This window comes from Bombyx mori, chromosome 14, assembly GCF_030269925.1.
Source record: "Bombyx mori chromosome 14, ASM3026992v2".
In the NCBI taxonomy this organism is placed as follows: Eukaryota; Metazoa; Arthropoda; class Insecta; order Lepidoptera; family Bombycidae; genus Bombyx; species Bombyx mori.
This window is the reverse complement of record NC_085120.1, coordinates 304,057-322,711: the sequence shown is the minus strand read 5'-3', so window position 1 is coordinate 322,711 and position 18,655 is coordinate 304,057. Positions and strand designations below refer to the sequence as shown.

General features: G+C 47.4%; 1 protein-coding gene across 4 annotated transcripts in view; it reads left to right on the top strand.

Moving 5' to 3' along the window:
* Positions 1–18,422, top strand: part of LOC101736666 (protein cramped) — a 35,096-nt gene extending 16,674 nt beyond the window's left edge. For 3 of the 4 annotated variants that reach the window (XM_038015309.2, XM_062671990.1, XM_062671989.1), the window contains exons 3-25: positions 2,064–2,247; positions 3,027–3,314; positions 6,413–6,616; positions 7,113–7,291; positions 7,626–7,800; positions 7,884–8,051; positions 8,434–8,792; positions 9,070–9,300; positions 10,384–10,636; positions 10,748–10,871; positions 11,559–11,643; positions 12,570–12,756; positions 13,224–13,314; positions 14,256–14,359; positions 15,131–15,274; positions 15,532–15,674; positions 15,892–15,951; positions 16,501–16,621; positions 16,873–16,960; positions 17,049–17,155; positions 17,240–17,377; positions 17,839–17,981; positions 18,090–18,422. In XM_038015309.2, the coding sequence (XP_037871237.1) occupies positions 2,064–2,247; positions 3,027–3,314; positions 6,413–6,616; positions 7,113–7,291; positions 7,626–7,800; positions 7,884–8,051; positions 8,434–8,792; positions 9,070–9,300; positions 10,384–10,636; positions 10,748–10,871; positions 11,559–11,643; positions 12,570–12,756; positions 13,224–13,314; positions 14,256–14,359; positions 15,131–15,274; positions 15,532–15,674; positions 15,892–15,951; positions 16,501–16,621; positions 16,873–16,960; positions 17,049–17,155; positions 17,240–17,377; positions 17,839–17,981; positions 18,090–18,230 (3,717 nt within the window). In that variant the 3' untranslated portion in view covers positions 18,231–18,422. The remainder of the gene's footprint in view (positions 1–2,063; positions 2,248–3,026; positions 3,315–6,412; positions 6,617–7,112; positions 7,292–7,625; positions 7,801–7,883; positions 8,052–8,433; positions 8,793–9,069; positions 9,301–10,383; positions 10,637–10,747; positions 10,872–11,558; positions 11,644–12,569; positions 12,757–13,223; positions 13,315–14,255; positions 14,360–15,130; positions 15,275–15,531; positions 15,675–15,891; positions 15,952–16,500; positions 16,622–16,872; positions 16,961–17,048; positions 17,156–17,239; positions 17,378–17,838; positions 17,982–18,089) is intronic. The other variant, XM_038015311.2, reaches the window with a different exon arrangement.
* Positions 18,423–18,655: the final 233 nt, after the last annotated feature.

Sequence of the window (18,655 nt, the reverse complement as noted above, 5' to 3'; positions counted from 1 at the left end):
GACTTGATATGAACGTGTCGCGGGTTTGATACTTGATATGCATTTTGTCGTCTGGATAATGTTCAGTACTTTTTTTACTGACTAAGCTGAACAAATGAGCTCAAACTCCATCTGATGTTAAATGATTATCGGAGCTCGCAGACAAAGTCATCTTTGGAACTGCTGCTTTCGTTGGCAATGCTCTTCCGAAGATATCTCATGGCTAATACAAAGATCGCTGTTGATGTTCTAGAATGATTTATGTACGAGTATTTTTCCTAAACTCAATTATCCTTTAAATTATTAATCACTAATTAATTGTATTTTGATCGTTTCCGAAGAATCGAGTGGCATCATCGCGTTCTTATCAAGATATTTGAACATTCTGTGTATTAAGCAATAAGGCTCATTACTAGTTATAACGATAATCTTACTGAGCGGTAACAATGCAACTAAATATCGAAACTCAGATTTTATTATACAACTTAGTTATGTTTACGAGTATATTAAATGGGCATGAATTATAATCTAACACTTGTTCAGAAAACGTTAAGGTTTAAATGCTCTAGTGATCAGTGTGCTTAGTGCGAGTTTTTTTACATTCTCGACAGCGTAAAAGTTAGCTTATATTTGTATGGAATGGGATCGTTTGCCGTTAGGGGCGCTGTTCCAACTGCATACAAAATCGGGTTAACTTTTACGCTATCGAGAACGTTAAAAAACTCGCACTAAGCACACTGGAGTCACGTTTAGATGTCGATTGTGTAGGAATTGTCTCTTGATAATTCTCGACCCTATCTTTCGCTACATGCGGACGGGTAGGTGAGCTCACGGGTTCAAACAGAGAGAATTTCCTAACATTAGCCCTAGCAAGAGCAGTGCTTCACAGAATCTACCACCGGATCGGAATCGCGACCCACTGAGAAGATCCGGTGAGAAACTCACTGGGCTGTGTCTATGGGTTAAAATCTACGTAACCCAACTCTGAACAAGTGCAGTTGATAAGACGAAAATCAATCCAGCACAGAGAGAAACAGAAGTATTTCATTAAAATAATGCTCCTAATGATATACTTTATATGAAAATGAATACGCATAATTGCTCTAAATCCAATATAACGTCTTCATTAAATAAATATGAATATGATTTTATTAACTTGACTTGTATTCATCTATGCGACCGAAACTTTAATCGTAATTTTCACCGATTCCAAGATATCCGATTAACTTGAAAATGTGCACGCGACAAGACCGACGTGTGTACATATGTATATACAATGGCAATACAATAAACTTGATTACTTCGCGCTAACATACACTTCTGACCAGAAGCACTTGTATAAAAAATAATTATTTTAATTTTAGTTCAGCTTACTACATTTACTTATTTTACACGACACTATTAAAATTGTACAAGTAAATTACACAGTAACTATGCACTCGGTCTAGTGATTAGATCTTTATAGTGCACAGTATCTGAAAGTTTACTTGTGGTGTTTTTTTCGCAATTATATAGGGGCTTGGTTGTACCCTTGACATTGCTTGCTGGCTGGTGGTTGCTTATCATCAGCTGGACCGTTTGCTCATTTAACTACTACCTATGTTGATAAAACAGTGATCTAAATGAAATCGCTTCTAGTAGGAGGTATTAAATCCTTATAGACAGCCAGGAATACTAATACCGAGAGCTACTGCTATTGAAACTCAGCTCCAATTGATGTTCAGTGGGTTTTCGGTCATGTTCCTAAGTCGCGAGAACAACAATGATTATTAGAATCACACTAGCTGTACCCGTCTGCTTCGCTGGGCATTTAAAATGAACATTATTATTTCTCACCCCCACAAAGATTCTCATCATTAACGCCCCCGCAACTGGTGTAGGGAGTCCAACACTCATATAAATATTAGCCTATCCATTAAGTACATGTATTTTCTACATGGATACCAAGTTTCAAGTCAATCGGATGCATGGTTTAGTAGTTATAATGGAACATCCGTAAAAACCACTGTAGATTTATATATTAGTATAGATAAGACATTGATGAGATAATCTAAAAATCATATTATCAAATAACGTTGTCGCAGGCGATGAAAGAGACACCCATGTCTCCGCCGTCGATGAGCCCAGCCGACACGGAGCGCACGGAGCTGCTGGGGTCGTTGACCACACAGCAGCAGCAGAGGACCAGCGCAAGGGTCATCAAGAAGCTAAAACTCGAGCCCCAAGGAGACAAGAGGGTCGCCAAGAGATCGGAAGGCGCTTCCGATGGTATGTGCCATTGCTAAATAACTATAGCCACCACTCCTAGTATTATCGCTGCCTGTGATTTTTATTTACTGTCCTAAGGGCTGTTACAAATAAATAACAAAGAAACTTGATCAATAACTACTATGATACCATTATAATACAGTAATATTGAGTTTCCGACAATTCGGCGGTAAGGACGTTAAATAATAGTATTTCAGTATTTAATAAATTAGACAGCCAAGAAAGTTGAAAGCTATTCCAAACGATTTCTGTGATTAGGTATATATTAATATATGAGTCCGGAGGAACCCGGTCACTGCCCTCTGCTCTGCACAATTACATTGGTCTGTACCAACTCACAAAGTTACTTTGTATGTACTTTTCATTTATTTATTTTTATTGCTTAGATGGGTGGACGAGATCACAGCCCAACTGGCGTTAAGTGGTTACTGGAGCCCATAGACATCTACATCGTAAATGCTCCACCCACCTTGAGTAATAAAGTTCTAAGGTCTCAAGTATAGTTACAACGGCTACTCCACTCTTTAAACCGAAACGCATTACTACTTCACGGCAGGGTGGTAGTACCAATCCGTGCGGACTCACAAGAGGCCCTACCACCAGTGATTACGCAAATTATAATTTTGCGGGTTTGATTTTTATTACACGATGTTATTCCTTCACCGTGGAAGTCAACCGTGAACAATTGTCGAGTACATATTTCATTAGAAAATTTGTTTTTATTTATTTTCTTCTTTACTTCTTTCATATTTTTGTTTGTTTTGTTGTTTTTCTCACAGACATAACAGAATGCGAGACTCCAAACAAAATTGACGATAAGGACGCTTTAAAGTTCCCGACGGTCAAACAGCGCATGCCCAAGGCTCTGTGGTCCACGGACGAAAAGAATCTATTCTTCGAGGCCCTCAATGAGTACGGGAAGGACTTCGATGCGATCACGGCGTACATCCGCGGTAAAATAAAGAAGAAAGGAATGCCTGAAGCCAATATGAAGACGAAGACCCAAGTCAGCCATTTCTACTACAGGACCTGGCATAAACTATCTAAGCACGTACGTTTTGATGAAAGTAAGTTTTTATGAGCAATTTTCTATATTTCAGGTTTTTACTGAAATTTTTTTTTTGAACACCAATCGAAATTCTAATTTAAACAGCAACATTGTGGATTTTCCTCGGACTGGCCATTAGCTGTCATGATGCAAAGCGGCGGCTCTGTTAACATAATGTGTGTATTGTGTATTTTGTTATGGTTTTAATCTTCCACAGTAAAAACTATTAATCCGTACCGTTGGCAACCCGCTTCTGTCCGCTACTATGTGGATGATACACTGATGTTCATACAACTATATGCCTTTATAGTTTAATCTAGTTTTTAATATTTTCTTGTTATTATTCCTGACGTTTCGGATACTACACAAGTCCCTCGGTCGCGGACGACTGTTGCTATACATCGACATTTGAATATTACGACAATTACCTAATTTACTACTCTAATTTTCTATAAAAAATATGTTGACTTTTACTTTCGACTCTTACTTTGACCGTAAAACTAATTGTGCGTAATTTAATAGAAAATACTGTATACTGATACTATTCTTTTTTAATTATCTAAAATATCTTTGACAACCGTCTGCGGCAGATATTTACAGATCAGCACGACGGCTTAATCTATTTTAGCGGCAAAACAATTATAAACTTAGTAAAACACGTTATATTGCAACTATCTCGCTAAAACTACGCATCCAAGATATAAAACGTGTAAGACGGAAAACACTCCGATTACATTGAATTAAGTGGACAATGTAATTAATGTAATGGCGTAACGCCTGTGCCGATGACGCGACGCCTGTCAGCAGGAGTCAGAGCCTGACCTCGAGTCGAGTTGACGCACGTCACTTGATCGTGGCACCTGCCGCCTCCGTGCTTACCAGAGCCGCTGGTTGGGACTTATCCGCTCATGCTTGGGTATGTTAGGCACCATTAGGCAAAAAACTTTTAAATTCAAGAGGAAGTCAGTAGTTAGGGTCATGCTGAGTTGAGGTGGGAGCGTGTTAGTCGGTCGGTGATCGATCATCGTGCGTCAACTGATGGTGTCGTCCCGCGTTGTCATGACCGCCGGGAGTCGAGCTAGTTTAGGTCCAACGGCACAAACACAGCATACATCTACATATTACTGGTGGTAGGACCTCTTGTGAGTCCACGCGGGTAGGTACCACCGCCCTGCCTATTTTTGCCGTGAAGCAGTAATGCGTTTCGGTTTGAAAGGTGGGGCAGTCGTTGAAACTATACTGAGACCTTAGAACTTATATCTCAAGGAGGGTGGCGCATTTACGTGGTAGATGTCTATAGGCTCCAGTAACCACTTAACACCAGGTGGGCTGTGAGCTTGTCCACCAATCTAAGCAATAAAAAAAACTTATATGGGTCCGACGGCATGGATGTAATATGCTCTGCCGTCTCACCGGCCCCGATTGGACTCCGGCCCGGTCCGGGGTAGGGCGCCGGTTGTGAGCGGCAGGAGTTTTTAGTGAGGTTCAACTCCCACATACCCCACCTGCCGCGCGGGTGGAGATCCGGCGATTTTCTCCTGTAAAAAAAACCCATCTATTATATAATAATAAGTGATAGACTAGTCAGTTGCATGTAGAAACTTAACAGAATACAAAAACGGTAGTTGTAAATATCGAAAATGTACATATTAGAGCAACACTGCGTATACATACGAGTATATAATATATGTATGTATTTAGATTATTCTAACCTAGCTGTTTACGCGGAATTTAGGGTTCAAATTTAGTTCGATACCATCGTTTAATATAACTGTTTGGTAGGCAACGGCTTGACACTGCCCCTGGCATTGCTGAAGTCCATGGGCAACGGTAACCACTCACCATCATGTGGGCCGTATGTTCGTCTGCCTACAAGAGCAATAAAAAAAAACGGAGACTTTGATCTTGATTTTAAGGTGGGCGGCGAAATTCACGGCGTGTTTTATTGGTTTAGGTAACCACTTAACATCAGGTGGGCCGTAAGCTCGGCCATCTATGCAATAAATAAAAAATTGATCAGGAGCAGATTGCGGTAGTTTGCAGCTGGGCATCAGTAATCGTTGCTTACCCTTTGGTGGGTGGTCCGCTTCTCGGTCATTAAATATGAAAATAACACCAAACGTGCGGAAGTTAGTAAGCTGCGCATAAACCGGCCGTGTGCTACGTCGCGTCGTTCCGAAGGACACTATAACGTAGGAATATAAATAAATTCATAATATTTATTATAATGTCCGTTTTGATTGCTATAATAAATTAATAACAACTTATTATAACAATTAACTTTGAAACAGTCATGCTGGTGTGTCATTTTATTTAATGCTCTAAACATTCTGACGGCCATGTCTCACGGTTTATTTCATTCTTACGTCGATACTTTATATTTGTCCGGGTGCAGATTAAGATAAACGAAACAACACAACAACGGACGCCCCGGGCCGAATTTATTTACATCAATTAATTAAATAAGCAATAGCTATTCTCTTTTCTGATTTCCTTGTTTATGTACATAATATGCTCTTGAAAATTACTAAGATGGGCACCGGCGTCTTAAGTGTTTTTGCTGTAGAACCCGTTGCAGAGTCGAGGGGAGGGCGACTTACTACCGATGCAATTGATTCTTCACAGTTTACAATTGATTCTTCACAAGTCGTCGTGGCCTAAAGGATAAGACGTCCAGTGCATTCGCGTTGAGCGATGCACCGGTGTTCTAATCCCAGGCGGGTACCAATTTTTCTAATGAAATCTCCACAAATGTTCACGATTGACTTCCACGGTGAAGGAATAACATCGTGTCATAAAAATCAAACCTGCAAAATTATAATTTGCGTAATCACTGGTGGTAGGACCTCTTGTTAGTCCACGCGGGTAGGTACCGCCTTACTTATTTCTTACGTCTTACTTATTATTATTGAAGGGTAGTGCAGCCGTTGTAACTATACTGAGATCTTAGAACTTATATCTCAAGGTGGGTGGTGCATTTACGTTGTAGATGTCTATGGGCTCCAGTAACCACTTAACACTAGGTGGGCTGTGAGCTCGTCCACCCACCTAAGCGATAAATAAAAAAAGTTAAGTTTCAGGACATCGGCATTTAGGTTGTGCTCGTACAATTTTCAGACGTAAAGAAGGTAGCGCAAGAGCTATACGCGTTGATCAACTACGGCGAGCTCCGCAAGAAGCTGGTGTCGGTGAGCGAGAAGACGTGCGGGCGGCTGGACGAGCTGGTGCGGCGCGGCGGGCTGGCGGTGCGCGCGCGCGGACGCACCCTGCGCGTGCGCACGCCCATGTGCCCAGCACTGCGCGCGCTCAATCACATCACCGGTGAGCCACGAGGAACCTGGCAGAACAAGTCATATTTGTGCGCAGCGACTTCAAGGTCGGCAAACCTTGCGACTCTGATGCAACCGAGCCTTCGACTTCATGTCCCATCTTGGCACTCGCCTACTCACTAAGTTTCTTGCCGGATCTTCTCAGTGGGTCACGATTTCGATCCGGTAGTAAATTTAGCGAATCACTGCTCTTTGCTAGGGCTAGTGTTAGCAATTCTCTCAGGTTGAGCCCGTGAGCACACCTACCGGTCCGCGCGAAGTTAGAATAGGCCTTCAGGCTACCAATGTTTAATGGGGGGAAAAAAGCACTCGCTTTTGGCACCTACGAGCCTCAGTAACCGCTTAAGTCAGCGGACATCGAAAATCGAAATTCACCTCTTGTGTATATACATATTATGTACATCCATACATACATACATACATACGTGAACACGTGCGAGTTGGTTGGAGCGATGTGTGCGACGTGTGAGCCCTGAGCCCGTGTGCAGAGCGCTCGTGCAGTTCGCGCGTGTGCAGCCGCGCGTGCGTGTCGCTGCGGGCGCGCGACGCGGGCGCGTGGGGGCGCGTGCAGGCCGCCGCGCACAACCCGCGCCTGGCGCTGGCACTGCCGCCGCGCGTCTCCCTGCGCGCGCTGCTGCGGGCCCTGCACGCGCGCTGGAAGGGAACCGTATCCTTTAACCGAACCTACACGTACACTCAACTCTACAGTTGTCGGACCAGAAGCACACGCATGGGTCCGTGGCCTCATTGATGTACTATTAATAGTAGACGGACTAATACTCGTACCTACCTTTATTACTTTAGTTTTTGTACAGACTAGAGAACTGGTAATATATTAGACGAGTTTTCATCCCGCCCTAACTGTCTAAACAACTATTATGACAGGACATTAAACTCTCATCCGGGGTGCAATGTTGAGGGTCAGTAACCACGAGATCGGCGAGATGATCAAATCAAAGACACCTCAAATAATTCCTCCGTATCCTTGACGCGACCGATAGACCAGCTACAAACACAGGGTCTCCGAGAGCGCGGACACGAAAGGTTCAGAGGAGCTGTGCAGAGATACAGACGAGTACCCCGCCCTGACACAGGGCTGCCCCGAGGACAAAGACGACGAGAAGGAGGAGGACGGACACCACCTCGGCTTGGAAACGGATCGGGTCATAGTTCACGGTGAGATGTTGTACTCATCAGCTGCGCTCAAAACACGATTTCTCACTGGTCTGTTCATTCAAATAAATCACTCTTTACTACAGAACAGCGACAAGTCAAAAAACTGGCTCTGCACCTGGGCCCCAGGCCTGACGCGGAGATCCACATCCCGGTGGTCAGTCCCAGCGAACAGCTGTCCAGCCAGAAGATCTGCTTCTCTTCGTACCTGGAGAGGATGGGGAAACTCCGTCGGGACAAGGACGGGGTCGGAGGTCTGTGCGAACGACTCCTTAGAGATTCGTATTATTTTATTTTCAGGGAATATATTATTATAGAATTCAATGAACACACAAAAGAAATAGGTTACGTAATCATTTACATCAGTACGCGCCCCGTGACGTCACGATAGCCTTAGGGGCTATTTCAGCGTAACCCTAACTTTTGTAGGTGAGCTCACGGGGCTCAAACCTGATGACCCGTGACGTCACTAACCACGGTCGTTGCACTCACCAGGGCATCATTAGGTTTGAGTCAACAACTTTGCATCTAACTACTACATACACTACTCGTTCATTTATTTAGGACAACCGATATCCGTGTGTACATGTGTCGTACCTGTAAGACAATTAGCAAAGCCTGGCTGACGTTTAACAGCGAAGATCCGCACGCCGAAGCGGCTGCGCAAGGACAGCGCCACGGAGAGGGAGCTCGACACCAAGAAATACAAAACGGACGACAACGAGAAGCTGATCAACATCGACGAGACCGCCATCGACGGCGTGGAGCTCATGGCCTCCTACAGGCACCACCTCGACGACGAGGAGAAACCCAGCACCGAGGACGAGAAAGAGGCGCCGGAGGAGTACGCCGACCGGGAGAAGGACATGTCCGAGAGGGAGAAGGACAGCCTGTCCGAGCTGGAGGACGACGACAAGTACAACAAGAGCGACACGGACAACGACAGCGACCCGGGGAGAGCCGACAGGAAGGAGCAGAAGCTGAACAACCTCAAGGTGAGCCCTCAGCGCCCTCCACGCCGGCCCTGGATGTCAGCAGTCTCAGGGTTGGCGTCAGGTCACTGACTTCAGCTGTAGACTTCTCAGATCTCGTTAAAAGGTCACCCTGGACTGGTCTGGTCCAGTCCAGAGCCAGAGCGACCGAGTACTGCCTTGTTTTGTGAAAGTTGTATGTACTTAACATGAATTGAGTTCACGGGTGCTCACGGTAGAAGGTTTGCTAGTGAACTAATTCAAATTATTCTAGACTAAATATGTTTCAAAATAAATGTAGGTAAAATTCCGCATAAGACAAAAGAAACGAGGCGGCTCGATATACACGCTGGTCATGGATAAGGATGACGACCCCGGACTCAAGGACGATACTTTGAAGGTAGACGACGGTATGAAGGTAGACGAAGAGATCAAGCCCCAGATAGACGTGGACACAGCCCTCAAGCAGATCCGGAGGGGCTGGAGCATCCACGACGCCGGAGATTTGACCATAGGGGATCTTTATTTAATGGTAAGTTGAGTTTAACAAAGACTCCTGAAAGGCCCTTTTATTATCCTACAGAAACGTCGTAAGTTATCCTTAGTGCAGTCCATGTCCCAGCCGCCACAGTTCATTGATTTATAACTTGAAACAGACCTAAGCTGGTGGTAGGACCTCTAGAGAGTCCGCCCTACCTATTTCTGCCGTGAAGCAGTAATGCGTTTCGGTTTGAAGGGTGGAGCAGCCTTTGTAACAATACTGAGACCTTAGAACTTATATCTCAAGGTGGGTGGCGCATTTATGTTGTATATGTCTATGGGCTCCAGTAACCACTTAACACCAAGTGGGCTGTGAGCTCGTCCACCCATCTAAGGAATAAAAAAAGAAAAAAAAAAGCAATCATCGCCACTCATCACGTCACTACAGTGGTCAAAACATGCTGCGCTTGCGGGGCGGACTCCAGCACGATGTGCTCACCGGCCAGCTCGGCAGCCATCTTGGTCACAATAGAGTAGATTTAATAATTAAAGCACAATGTACCTGTAGGACATTTGATAATCATAAGGGGCCAAAAATAGTCGATTGATTGAGTACCGTTATTAAAAATCGATCACAAGGGCCGGTAACCTCACTAGCAGCCGCTGTCCTCTGCTCAGCGGGGCCCCCGGACAGCACCCCGCCGAGGCCAAAGCTCGACCTATAACGGATTAGTTAGCTACGGCAATACGCAGGGTGCAGTGTACCGACGCACTGCCACTGTGCTAGACAGTATGTTCGTCAACAATCAGTATATCTCTAATGTAACCGAGCTACCATCCGCCGCCCCCCGACACCCGAGGAGCACGACCGCGCTCTCGTGACACACTAACTTCTGTATTAGTAATTTAATATAATATGCAATATCACTTAAGATCAAATGAAATAATTTGTTTGATCTTCTATTTGTTCGCAAGTCATTTGTCTGATCGAGTCAATACCGCTGTTGTTAACGCTGCGAGAGGAAGGCTTCTGGTATAGTATCCTAAGCGTACGAAATGTGGTGGTGGAATCGACATGTTCCCGTTAAGTAGAGTGAGCAATGTCTGGCCATTAATATTAATTAACAACTTCCAGTTCGGTTCCCGATCGAAAATAGAGCTGGACTACTGGTGGGCGGTGCCCACTCCGCCCCTGCCCGGGCCCCCCAGCATAGAGAAGAAAGACAAGCCTGAAGCGCCGTGCGCGGACAGGAAGGACAGGACACCGGACAAAGGCGACAGCTCTGTGGAAGATGAAGGGAAAAGAGAGAGTGACAATGATATATTTTCACCAAAGAACACGTATAGTCAAGACAGCAACGACGGCGCTTCTGGAGACGAGAGAAAAGGTACGTTCGGGCGCAGAGAGCCAGGTGCCGTGCTGCTGTGCTGTGTGCTCCTCTAGCAAAAAAAAAATTAAATTAGTGTTAAGAATATTGAAGGGAGTGTTCACTCCCCAGGTGAGCAGACCTTATCCCCGGAGCACAAGTGGAGCGGATCTTTGAAACTGGTCTCCAAGCTTCTCAACCGCCCGACGCCGGCCGCCTCCGTTTCTCAGAATGGGTTTGCGCTGCTCAGCGAGAGGTTTGCATCCATCCTCCTCCTCATCCTCCTTGGGACTGAGGCGCTAGACCTTTACGTTAGCTCTCATATCCTCTTTACACAGACTAAGCTTTTCCACCTTGAGGTTTTTTTAAGGCATTTTATGACCAGGTAACTAAGACCTTTAGGTCAAGTCTTATTTTAATTTTAAAGATACGTAACTTTTTTATATGAAAATGATATTATGAAATGAAATGAAGTTGATTGTTGAATATGAAACATGGTATGAAGTGAAATGAAAACAAAATGAAATGAGATGAGATGATATGAGATGAAGTATAATCTCAGTACAATGGTGGTCATTTACTGAGACTTTTTCAGTGGAATTTTTGGAGGATCCCGAAAAGTTACGTTCAGTGGCTTTGTTTCATTTTCCCACATTTGTGCACTTTCACAGATACTAAACAGTTAATAAACCACCCTTGTTACACATTTAAATCTGAAGAAACACTAAGTAGACAAAATAAAACAAATCACACAACTTCACAACTCGCGTTCGCGCCAAAAAGTCACCATCTTGACGTGTTTTAAGTTCGTAGACTATTAATATAGTTTGTTTAACTAAATAAAATTATGATATTTTAAAAAGACATGTTTGACAACATGTATGGTCTAGTAGAGTGTAGTACCGCCGAGCGTGCTGTTCACGCTGGGTGTTGTTGTGCGCAGGCTGAAGCGTCTGCTGTCGATGGCCGGCAATCCCGCCGTGCCGCCCCCGCCCGCCGCCGCCTGCCGCTGCCGCCCCCCCGCGCCGGTACTGCCGCCGCTTGCTCTGTCGCTTACAACTACTTCATTCTGTAAACACATTACAGCGGATTGGGGGGAATAGAGACTAGAGTTAGAATAGGGACAAATCAGGGATGTCACAATACTTTTGTTGAGTTGTTAGATTTAACTTTGTCGAACTGAAAATAACTTTTATTTAGTGTTTAAGAATATTAAATAGTTTAATTTAGTCATCAAAGTTTTGTAACTCGTTAGTTATTAAAAAGTTTATCCCCTAAAGTTAAATACCTACCTAAAAACTAAACAGTGCCAGCCCTATCGAAAAATTCAATTGTCCCCATATGTAACCTGATTCACCTCAAAGCCAAGGTGAATCAGGCCAACCTAGTTTTCTCAGTTTTTGTGCATATTTTGTAATAAACAATATATAATAGCGCATCGTATATAAAAATTTAAGCCTCCGGAACAATTTTAATCTCAATTTTATTGGTATTAATATTACCCTAAGAAAAACCATTGAGAATTTGTGTTGGATTTGAGAAGGGTCCCGATTCTCCCCAATCTACGGTAATTAAACTATATCAAATGTGGATATACTTCATGCCCTACTATTCTGTACATATTATTTCATAAGACAAAAAAAATCCATATTATTGATATGATTGTTTATTGTCATTTGTTGTGAGGAGTTAGCCTTCTGGTATGTCGTGTGAGCAGCCGCACTCACGGCCCGTCAGATTTGAGCGCTTTGTATCCCCTCGTGCAGGGGGCCGTCGACTGCTCTGCCAGTAGACGTGATCGTTTGATTGAAAAAAACTGAACATTGAATTCATGATTTAATTAAATAACAGTATTCATATTTCCTAAAGCTACAGTTAAAGCTAAGACAAACGTTTGTTTTTGTTCTCAAAGTCCCCTGGACTAATGATGTGAAGTGTTGCGTTGTAATTACAGAAACCTCCACCCCGCGCGCCCCCCGGCCCCGTGTTCCGCCCCCCCGCTCCCTCTCCCGTCCCGCCCCCCGCCCGCCCCGCGTCGCAGGAGGGCGTGCCCCTGTGGCGGCGCCGCCCCCCTGCCGCCAACAAGCGGGTCGTGGTGCAGCGGCTCCTGCCACTACTGCCTAAACTGCCGCAGCATACCGGTAACTACCGAAATACTTTTATTTTAGCATCCAACATCAAACCACAAGGGTTAAACGAAAGCGGGAAGGACTATTGACGAAGAATATTGTGGTGTTTTAAGTGAAATATGATCTGACTGGAGTTTCTGTAGCCTCGGGACCCCGCGGAACCCTGCGGTCCCCGGCTGTTCCCGGCCATCCGACACCAACCAGGCGAACTTTGGAGTCTTTCGCCCACACTTCTCATACGTCGAGAGGATGTGGAGACGCGCATGTTCCTTGTTCCTCTATTTGTTACATGAGCACCAGAGTGAATTATTGGACTATATTTCGTTAAACTATGAACAGTGGATTTGTGAGCAGCAGCACTTATACTGCCCGCACTGCCGAGCGACCTCCCGCCTGTCAGTCGGATGGAGTAATTGATTGATTATAGTAAGTAAATGTAAAGGCCCTTCCCTCTAAGTACAAACACGCTTTGCGCACAGATCTGATCCCGGTGGAGATGGTGCCGGGCCCCGCCGCGGCGGCCCCCAAGATCCTGCCGAAGCCTCCCGTCCTCACCGAACAAAAAACTAAGTAAGAATTACTTGTAGGTGCATATGTGTGTGCGCGGGGGGATCAGACCAGGAGACCCACAACACGGCTTATTGCCGGTTGTTACGTAAATACATATTTTTTGCGGATTCGATCTTTAAAACACGATATCATTCGTGAGCATGAGCTAAGTATGTATTATACCTGAACGATCGGTACCCGTCGCGGCGTGCTGGTGGCTGGGCTACAGCAAGTCATTTTCTGAAGGTTCAGCGGCACGAGCCAGGGGCCGAGTGAACACACAAAACTACTGTTACAATTTAATCTCGAGTTATCATTTCCGCCACCCTTTTTTTAACACGGTAGGGCGCCGAACCTCATGTGAGGCTTCCGCGCCTAGGGGGCGCGCGGGTTATGTAGGACTTGACGGTTTGCAGATGTTCAGAACAGACCGCGGGTCCAAGAATGTTTAAAGGTCCTACCCACCAAACGACTCCCCTTGCACTCTCTCACCCGACGTCCGATCTCCACCTGGGGTCAGAACCCAGTCAGAGTAGGGAGGTTCCCGCGGTCAACACTGCAACCGGACTCGCGGCGCCACCCCGAGGACGCCCGACCGACGGGTCGTCGAGGCGATAGTCGAGGACTCTACGTCGATTTTCTCGGTACGGCAGCCCGACAGGCCGCCCCAGGCGGTGCCGCTGATGTTCCGGAATACCCCGCTGGACTAGAACCAGCCTGCCAGGTCGGAACGCGATACACCGCCGACCGGTTGCTCCCACACACAACAGTTCCGTGGAACTGCTACTATGCAGCGCACTAGAGCACAGGTAGCACGCCACGCGGTCTCTCTCCCTCACGTTATTTCTGCCGCCCTGCCCTGTTTTCGACACGCCTCCAGCATTATCAGGGACCGCCCCCCCTCTGTCTTTAGTACGTCCAACTGCAGCCTCCCAGAGAGTAGCCCAGTCCTTCTGTTGCAGCGGGCCGCAGTTCTACGTGCTGAGCGAGTCGGAGGGACAGTTCTACGTGCACGACGGCGGCCGCAGGATCCCCCTCACCGCCGCCGACTGCAACAACAAAGATGGTAGATACGACTCCCCTGTGGTAGCCGGATGAGTGCCCCCGGTCGCGCGGCAACTCACCGAATAATGTCCAGCCTTGGAGTTCTTTGCTTCACACTGGGTACTTCCCTTCTAACGAGGAGCTTGAAAAGGCAACTTGAGGCTGAAGTTTCATTAGCACCGAGATGACGGCTTCCTTACCTTGGTTTTTTTTTTTTTTTGTTGCTTTGATGGGTGGACGAGCTCACAGCCCACCGGGTGTTAAGTGGTTACTGGAGCCCATAGACATCTACAACGTAAATGCGCCACCCACCTTGAGATATAAGTTCTAAGGTCTCAAGTAAGTTACAGCAGCTGCCCCACCCTTCAAACCGAAACGCATTACTGCTTCACGGCAGAAATAGGCGGGGTGGTGGTACCCACCCGCGCGGACTCACAAGAGGTCCTACCACCAGTAATTACGCAAATTATAATTTTTGCGGGTTTGATTTTTATTACACGATGTTATTCCTTCACCGTGGAAATCTATCGTGAACATTTGTTGAGTACGTATTTCATTAGAAAAATTGGTACCCGCCTGAGATTCGAACATCGGTGCATCGCTTCAACACGAATGCACCGGACGTCTTATCCATTAGGCCACGACGACTTATACCTAACCTTACCTTGGTGCAACAACGAGGACCAGAGTAACGGTCCGCGAGGGCCAACAACTCGCATTCTCAAGCAATAAGCACCGCCCTTCCTCTGTCTCTAGCGGGTCTGTCCAATCAGACATGTGTTTTAATTTTCAGAATATGATGAAAATGGCTTAAGCACTGAGTCAATAAATTCTGAGGAAGCTACGGAGCCTTCTGCGTGCCCTCAGGAGAAGAGCGCCGCTGAAGACGAACGGGACCCCGGCGCCGGGGACCAGAAACTTGAAGCCAGTATGGAGAGTGAGTGGACTAACGGACCGCAGCACGCCGCCCGGACACAGAGACTCTTGGAATAGGATTCTTGGATATTGTTTTGTAGATATGTAGAGAGTACGAAGGTCCGTCACAACTAGACGCTTGATTGTTGAACATCTAAGATAACCTATTAGTGTTTTAAGATATGGAAATATGTACCTATTTGTATGTAATTAGATACATATGTTCTAGCGACTTAGCACGCGCCGCCCCGCTCCGGACTGAACTGTGATGTGATGCAGGTTTGCTCCCGTCGGAGTCGATGTCCCTCTCCCCGTCCCGGCTGCTGCGGGAGGCGGAGGGCTGGCTGGAGGGTTCCGTCCACGACTTCTCGCTCAGCAGCTTCCTCGGGCACCTCGAAGGGAATAGACCACCGGAATTAGCGGTTTGTAGTCTCTCACCAGGTCCACGGCTCCGTCCCGAGAGCGACCCCCCACGCAAACCTTTCAAATTTATTGTTATCTTAAATTCTCAATAGATATTTTTTTTTTATACTGATATGTCCGTGAAAGAATCAGCTTAGCGTAACTCGCATCACCCGCGGGACCGGGCGCCGAGTACCCGCGAGTGCGTGCAGTAACGCGTGCCCGCTGCTGTTTCAGCCGGCCCCCCCCGCGAGCCCGCGCCGCCCCGTGCCCATCGCGCCGCGGCCGGACTCCGAGGTAACTGTCCCTTCACTACACCCTTCCACCGCCCCCCCGCGCTGCTGGAGCTGTCCAATAAACACTTCATCACATTCACTAGCTGCTGTCCGATGTTCGCGACAAAAGTGACGTTATATTTATTTTGAAATAAACACGAGCGGCGCGCGGCTGTCGATGTGTGGGCGACGCTCGAGGCGGACCCTGGGTGCGTCCCCGGGCGGGGAGGGAGCGCCTCGCAGCCCGGGACTGCTCTGTACATCACCTTCTCATTATTTCATTTAATTATCTCACGCTATAAAACAAAAGTAGTAACTATTTGTTTGTTACGTAATCGTTATTAAACCTACTGAATCGACCTGGTCTATCCCTATGTGCCTCTAATGCGTAAATGCCAGCACCGGGAACGTAGGCTGGCGCTCACCCCTAACAATCGTGGGTGCCCCGAGGCGAACAGGGGGGTGCTTCCCCTCGAGTGTCACGCCACCACGAGACGAACGCCGTCCAGTTTTGCAAACACAGACCAAGCTGTGTACGGGACAAAATTTACAAGTATAATATTAAATGTAGGCTCCTCCTCCGTTGTCACTGGAGGGCCTGCCCCCCTGGCGGCGCCGCACTCCTGCCCCCAACAAGCGGGTCGTGGTGCAGCGGCTCCTACCGTTGCTGCCGAAGCTGCCGTCGCACACAGGTAAGTACTGCTCTGCACTGGGCCACTGTGTGACTAGCACCGCGCGACTACCACCGTGCTTGAAGTGACCTGAACCATTTCTTTACACAGGCTCCTTCTAATAAATAATAAATTTTATGTTCTCTGCGAACCCATTGACACAAGGGTGCTACACGCACGTGACGTCACGGTCGCCGCCACGCCAGCAGCGCTCGGCAGGGTGGCCGGCGCGTCGTGGTATCATTCTCACGCGGAAACTATTTTGTACACAGATCTGAACCCGGCGAAAGTGTCCCCGAGCCCGGCCCCGGCGCCCCCCAAGCTGCTCCCGCGGCCCCCCGCCGCCGACACCGCGCGGGAGTACGTGTTCTTCAATTTGACATTCATTAGTAGAAGTTTGAGGGTTGATAGAGGGCAGATCGTATTGTAACTGCGAGCTCTGTTGCAGCGGGCCGCAGTTCTACGTGCTGAGCGAGTTGGAGGGGCAGTTCTACGTGCACGACGGCGGCCGCAGGATCCCCCTCACCACCACCACCTCCGCCGAGCGCAGGGACGGTACTGCTGCTCATTGCACGTCGCCGCATCTGATGGCTGATCGATTTTTCAAATGCTATTTTTTTTTACAATTTTTACTTTCAGAATCTGACGAAGTTAACGTGAAGAAAGAGGAAACTGAAAGCGTCAGTGAACCCTCGACCTGCCCCCCGGAGCAGTCCCCTGGCGAGGACGAGGGGCAGCCCGCCGGCGCCGACCAGAAGCGTGACGCCGACCTCGGAAGTGAGTTGCTGACGTCACGTGCTCGGGGCGCAACTGCTCAGTTTTGTGCAGTTCCTTCATTACAGATTGAACAAAGTTTCCATCATCACAGCTGCCGCCGTCCAGCTCCACAAACGTCCCGACCATAGTGCTGCACTCGCCCGACAACCTTTTGTTCTTGTTTAAAAACATCAGTTTAACTAATGAGAAAACATCACCATTTGGCCGAAATAGTTGAGACCACTGAGGGCCAGCTAGCGGTCCAAGTGTGGAGGCTGGTTATCATAGTATGGTCACCCAAACTTGTTCGCCTCCCGGACAAGGTTTTTTGAGTCGCTATTCGCGTAGACCCCCGGACACCGCGCACTCAGGGTGGAGAAAAAAACAATTAACCACAACAACAGTTTATCTACTCTTGTAATACAATAAAAAATTTCGAAGTTCACCAAATCACTGACTTATTGTGAACAATATGGACGCAGGCTTCCTTCCGTCGGAGTCGATGTCCCTCTCCCCGTCCCGGCTGCTGCGGGAGGCGGAGGGCTGGCTGGAGGGCTCCGTCCACGACTTCTCACTCAGCAGCTTCCTCGGGCACCTCGACGGGAACAGACCACCGGAACTAGCGGTTTGTGCGCAGACACTATTTTACAATGAATGTCACGTCCACTAGGGCACGTCCCTCGGGGTCCAGTGGGGTCCCTGAGCGCCTGTACGCTGTTCTCTCTGTGCGCAGGTGGACTCCCAGCTGCACTCCCTGATGGCGGAGTCCAGCGTGGACTACGTGGCCAAGTTCGCCGATCTCGCCGCAGAGGTCAACGCTCTCGCCCCTGGACTCGACGGCCGCGACGCGCCGCGCCCCGCCGACCTCAAGTGAGGCCCCCCCGTTCGGCGCCCCGGACCTCACATGGGTCCCCCGCTCGCCGCTGCAGGGACGAGAAACAAGAATTTAATTTTAAAATGACTTTTGAAATAGTGTAAATATTGATGTATTAAATCGCAACAAATATTTTAATTGTGTACGTAACTCTGAGGTGCGCAATTTTAATTAAATATCAAACAACAAAGAGCACAAGTTGAAAGAAATAATTAATTCCGACGACTCCCCCTAGTAACGACAGGCCGGCGCTGCGCGGGGACCGGACGCTCGGGGTGAAAGACCCTCTTACAACTGCATACAGTAAGTACATCGAGCGATGCACCGGTGTTCGAATCCCGCAGGCGGGTACCAACTGTTCTAATGAAATACGTACTCAACAAATGTTCACGATTGACTTCCACGGTGAAGGAATAACATCGTGT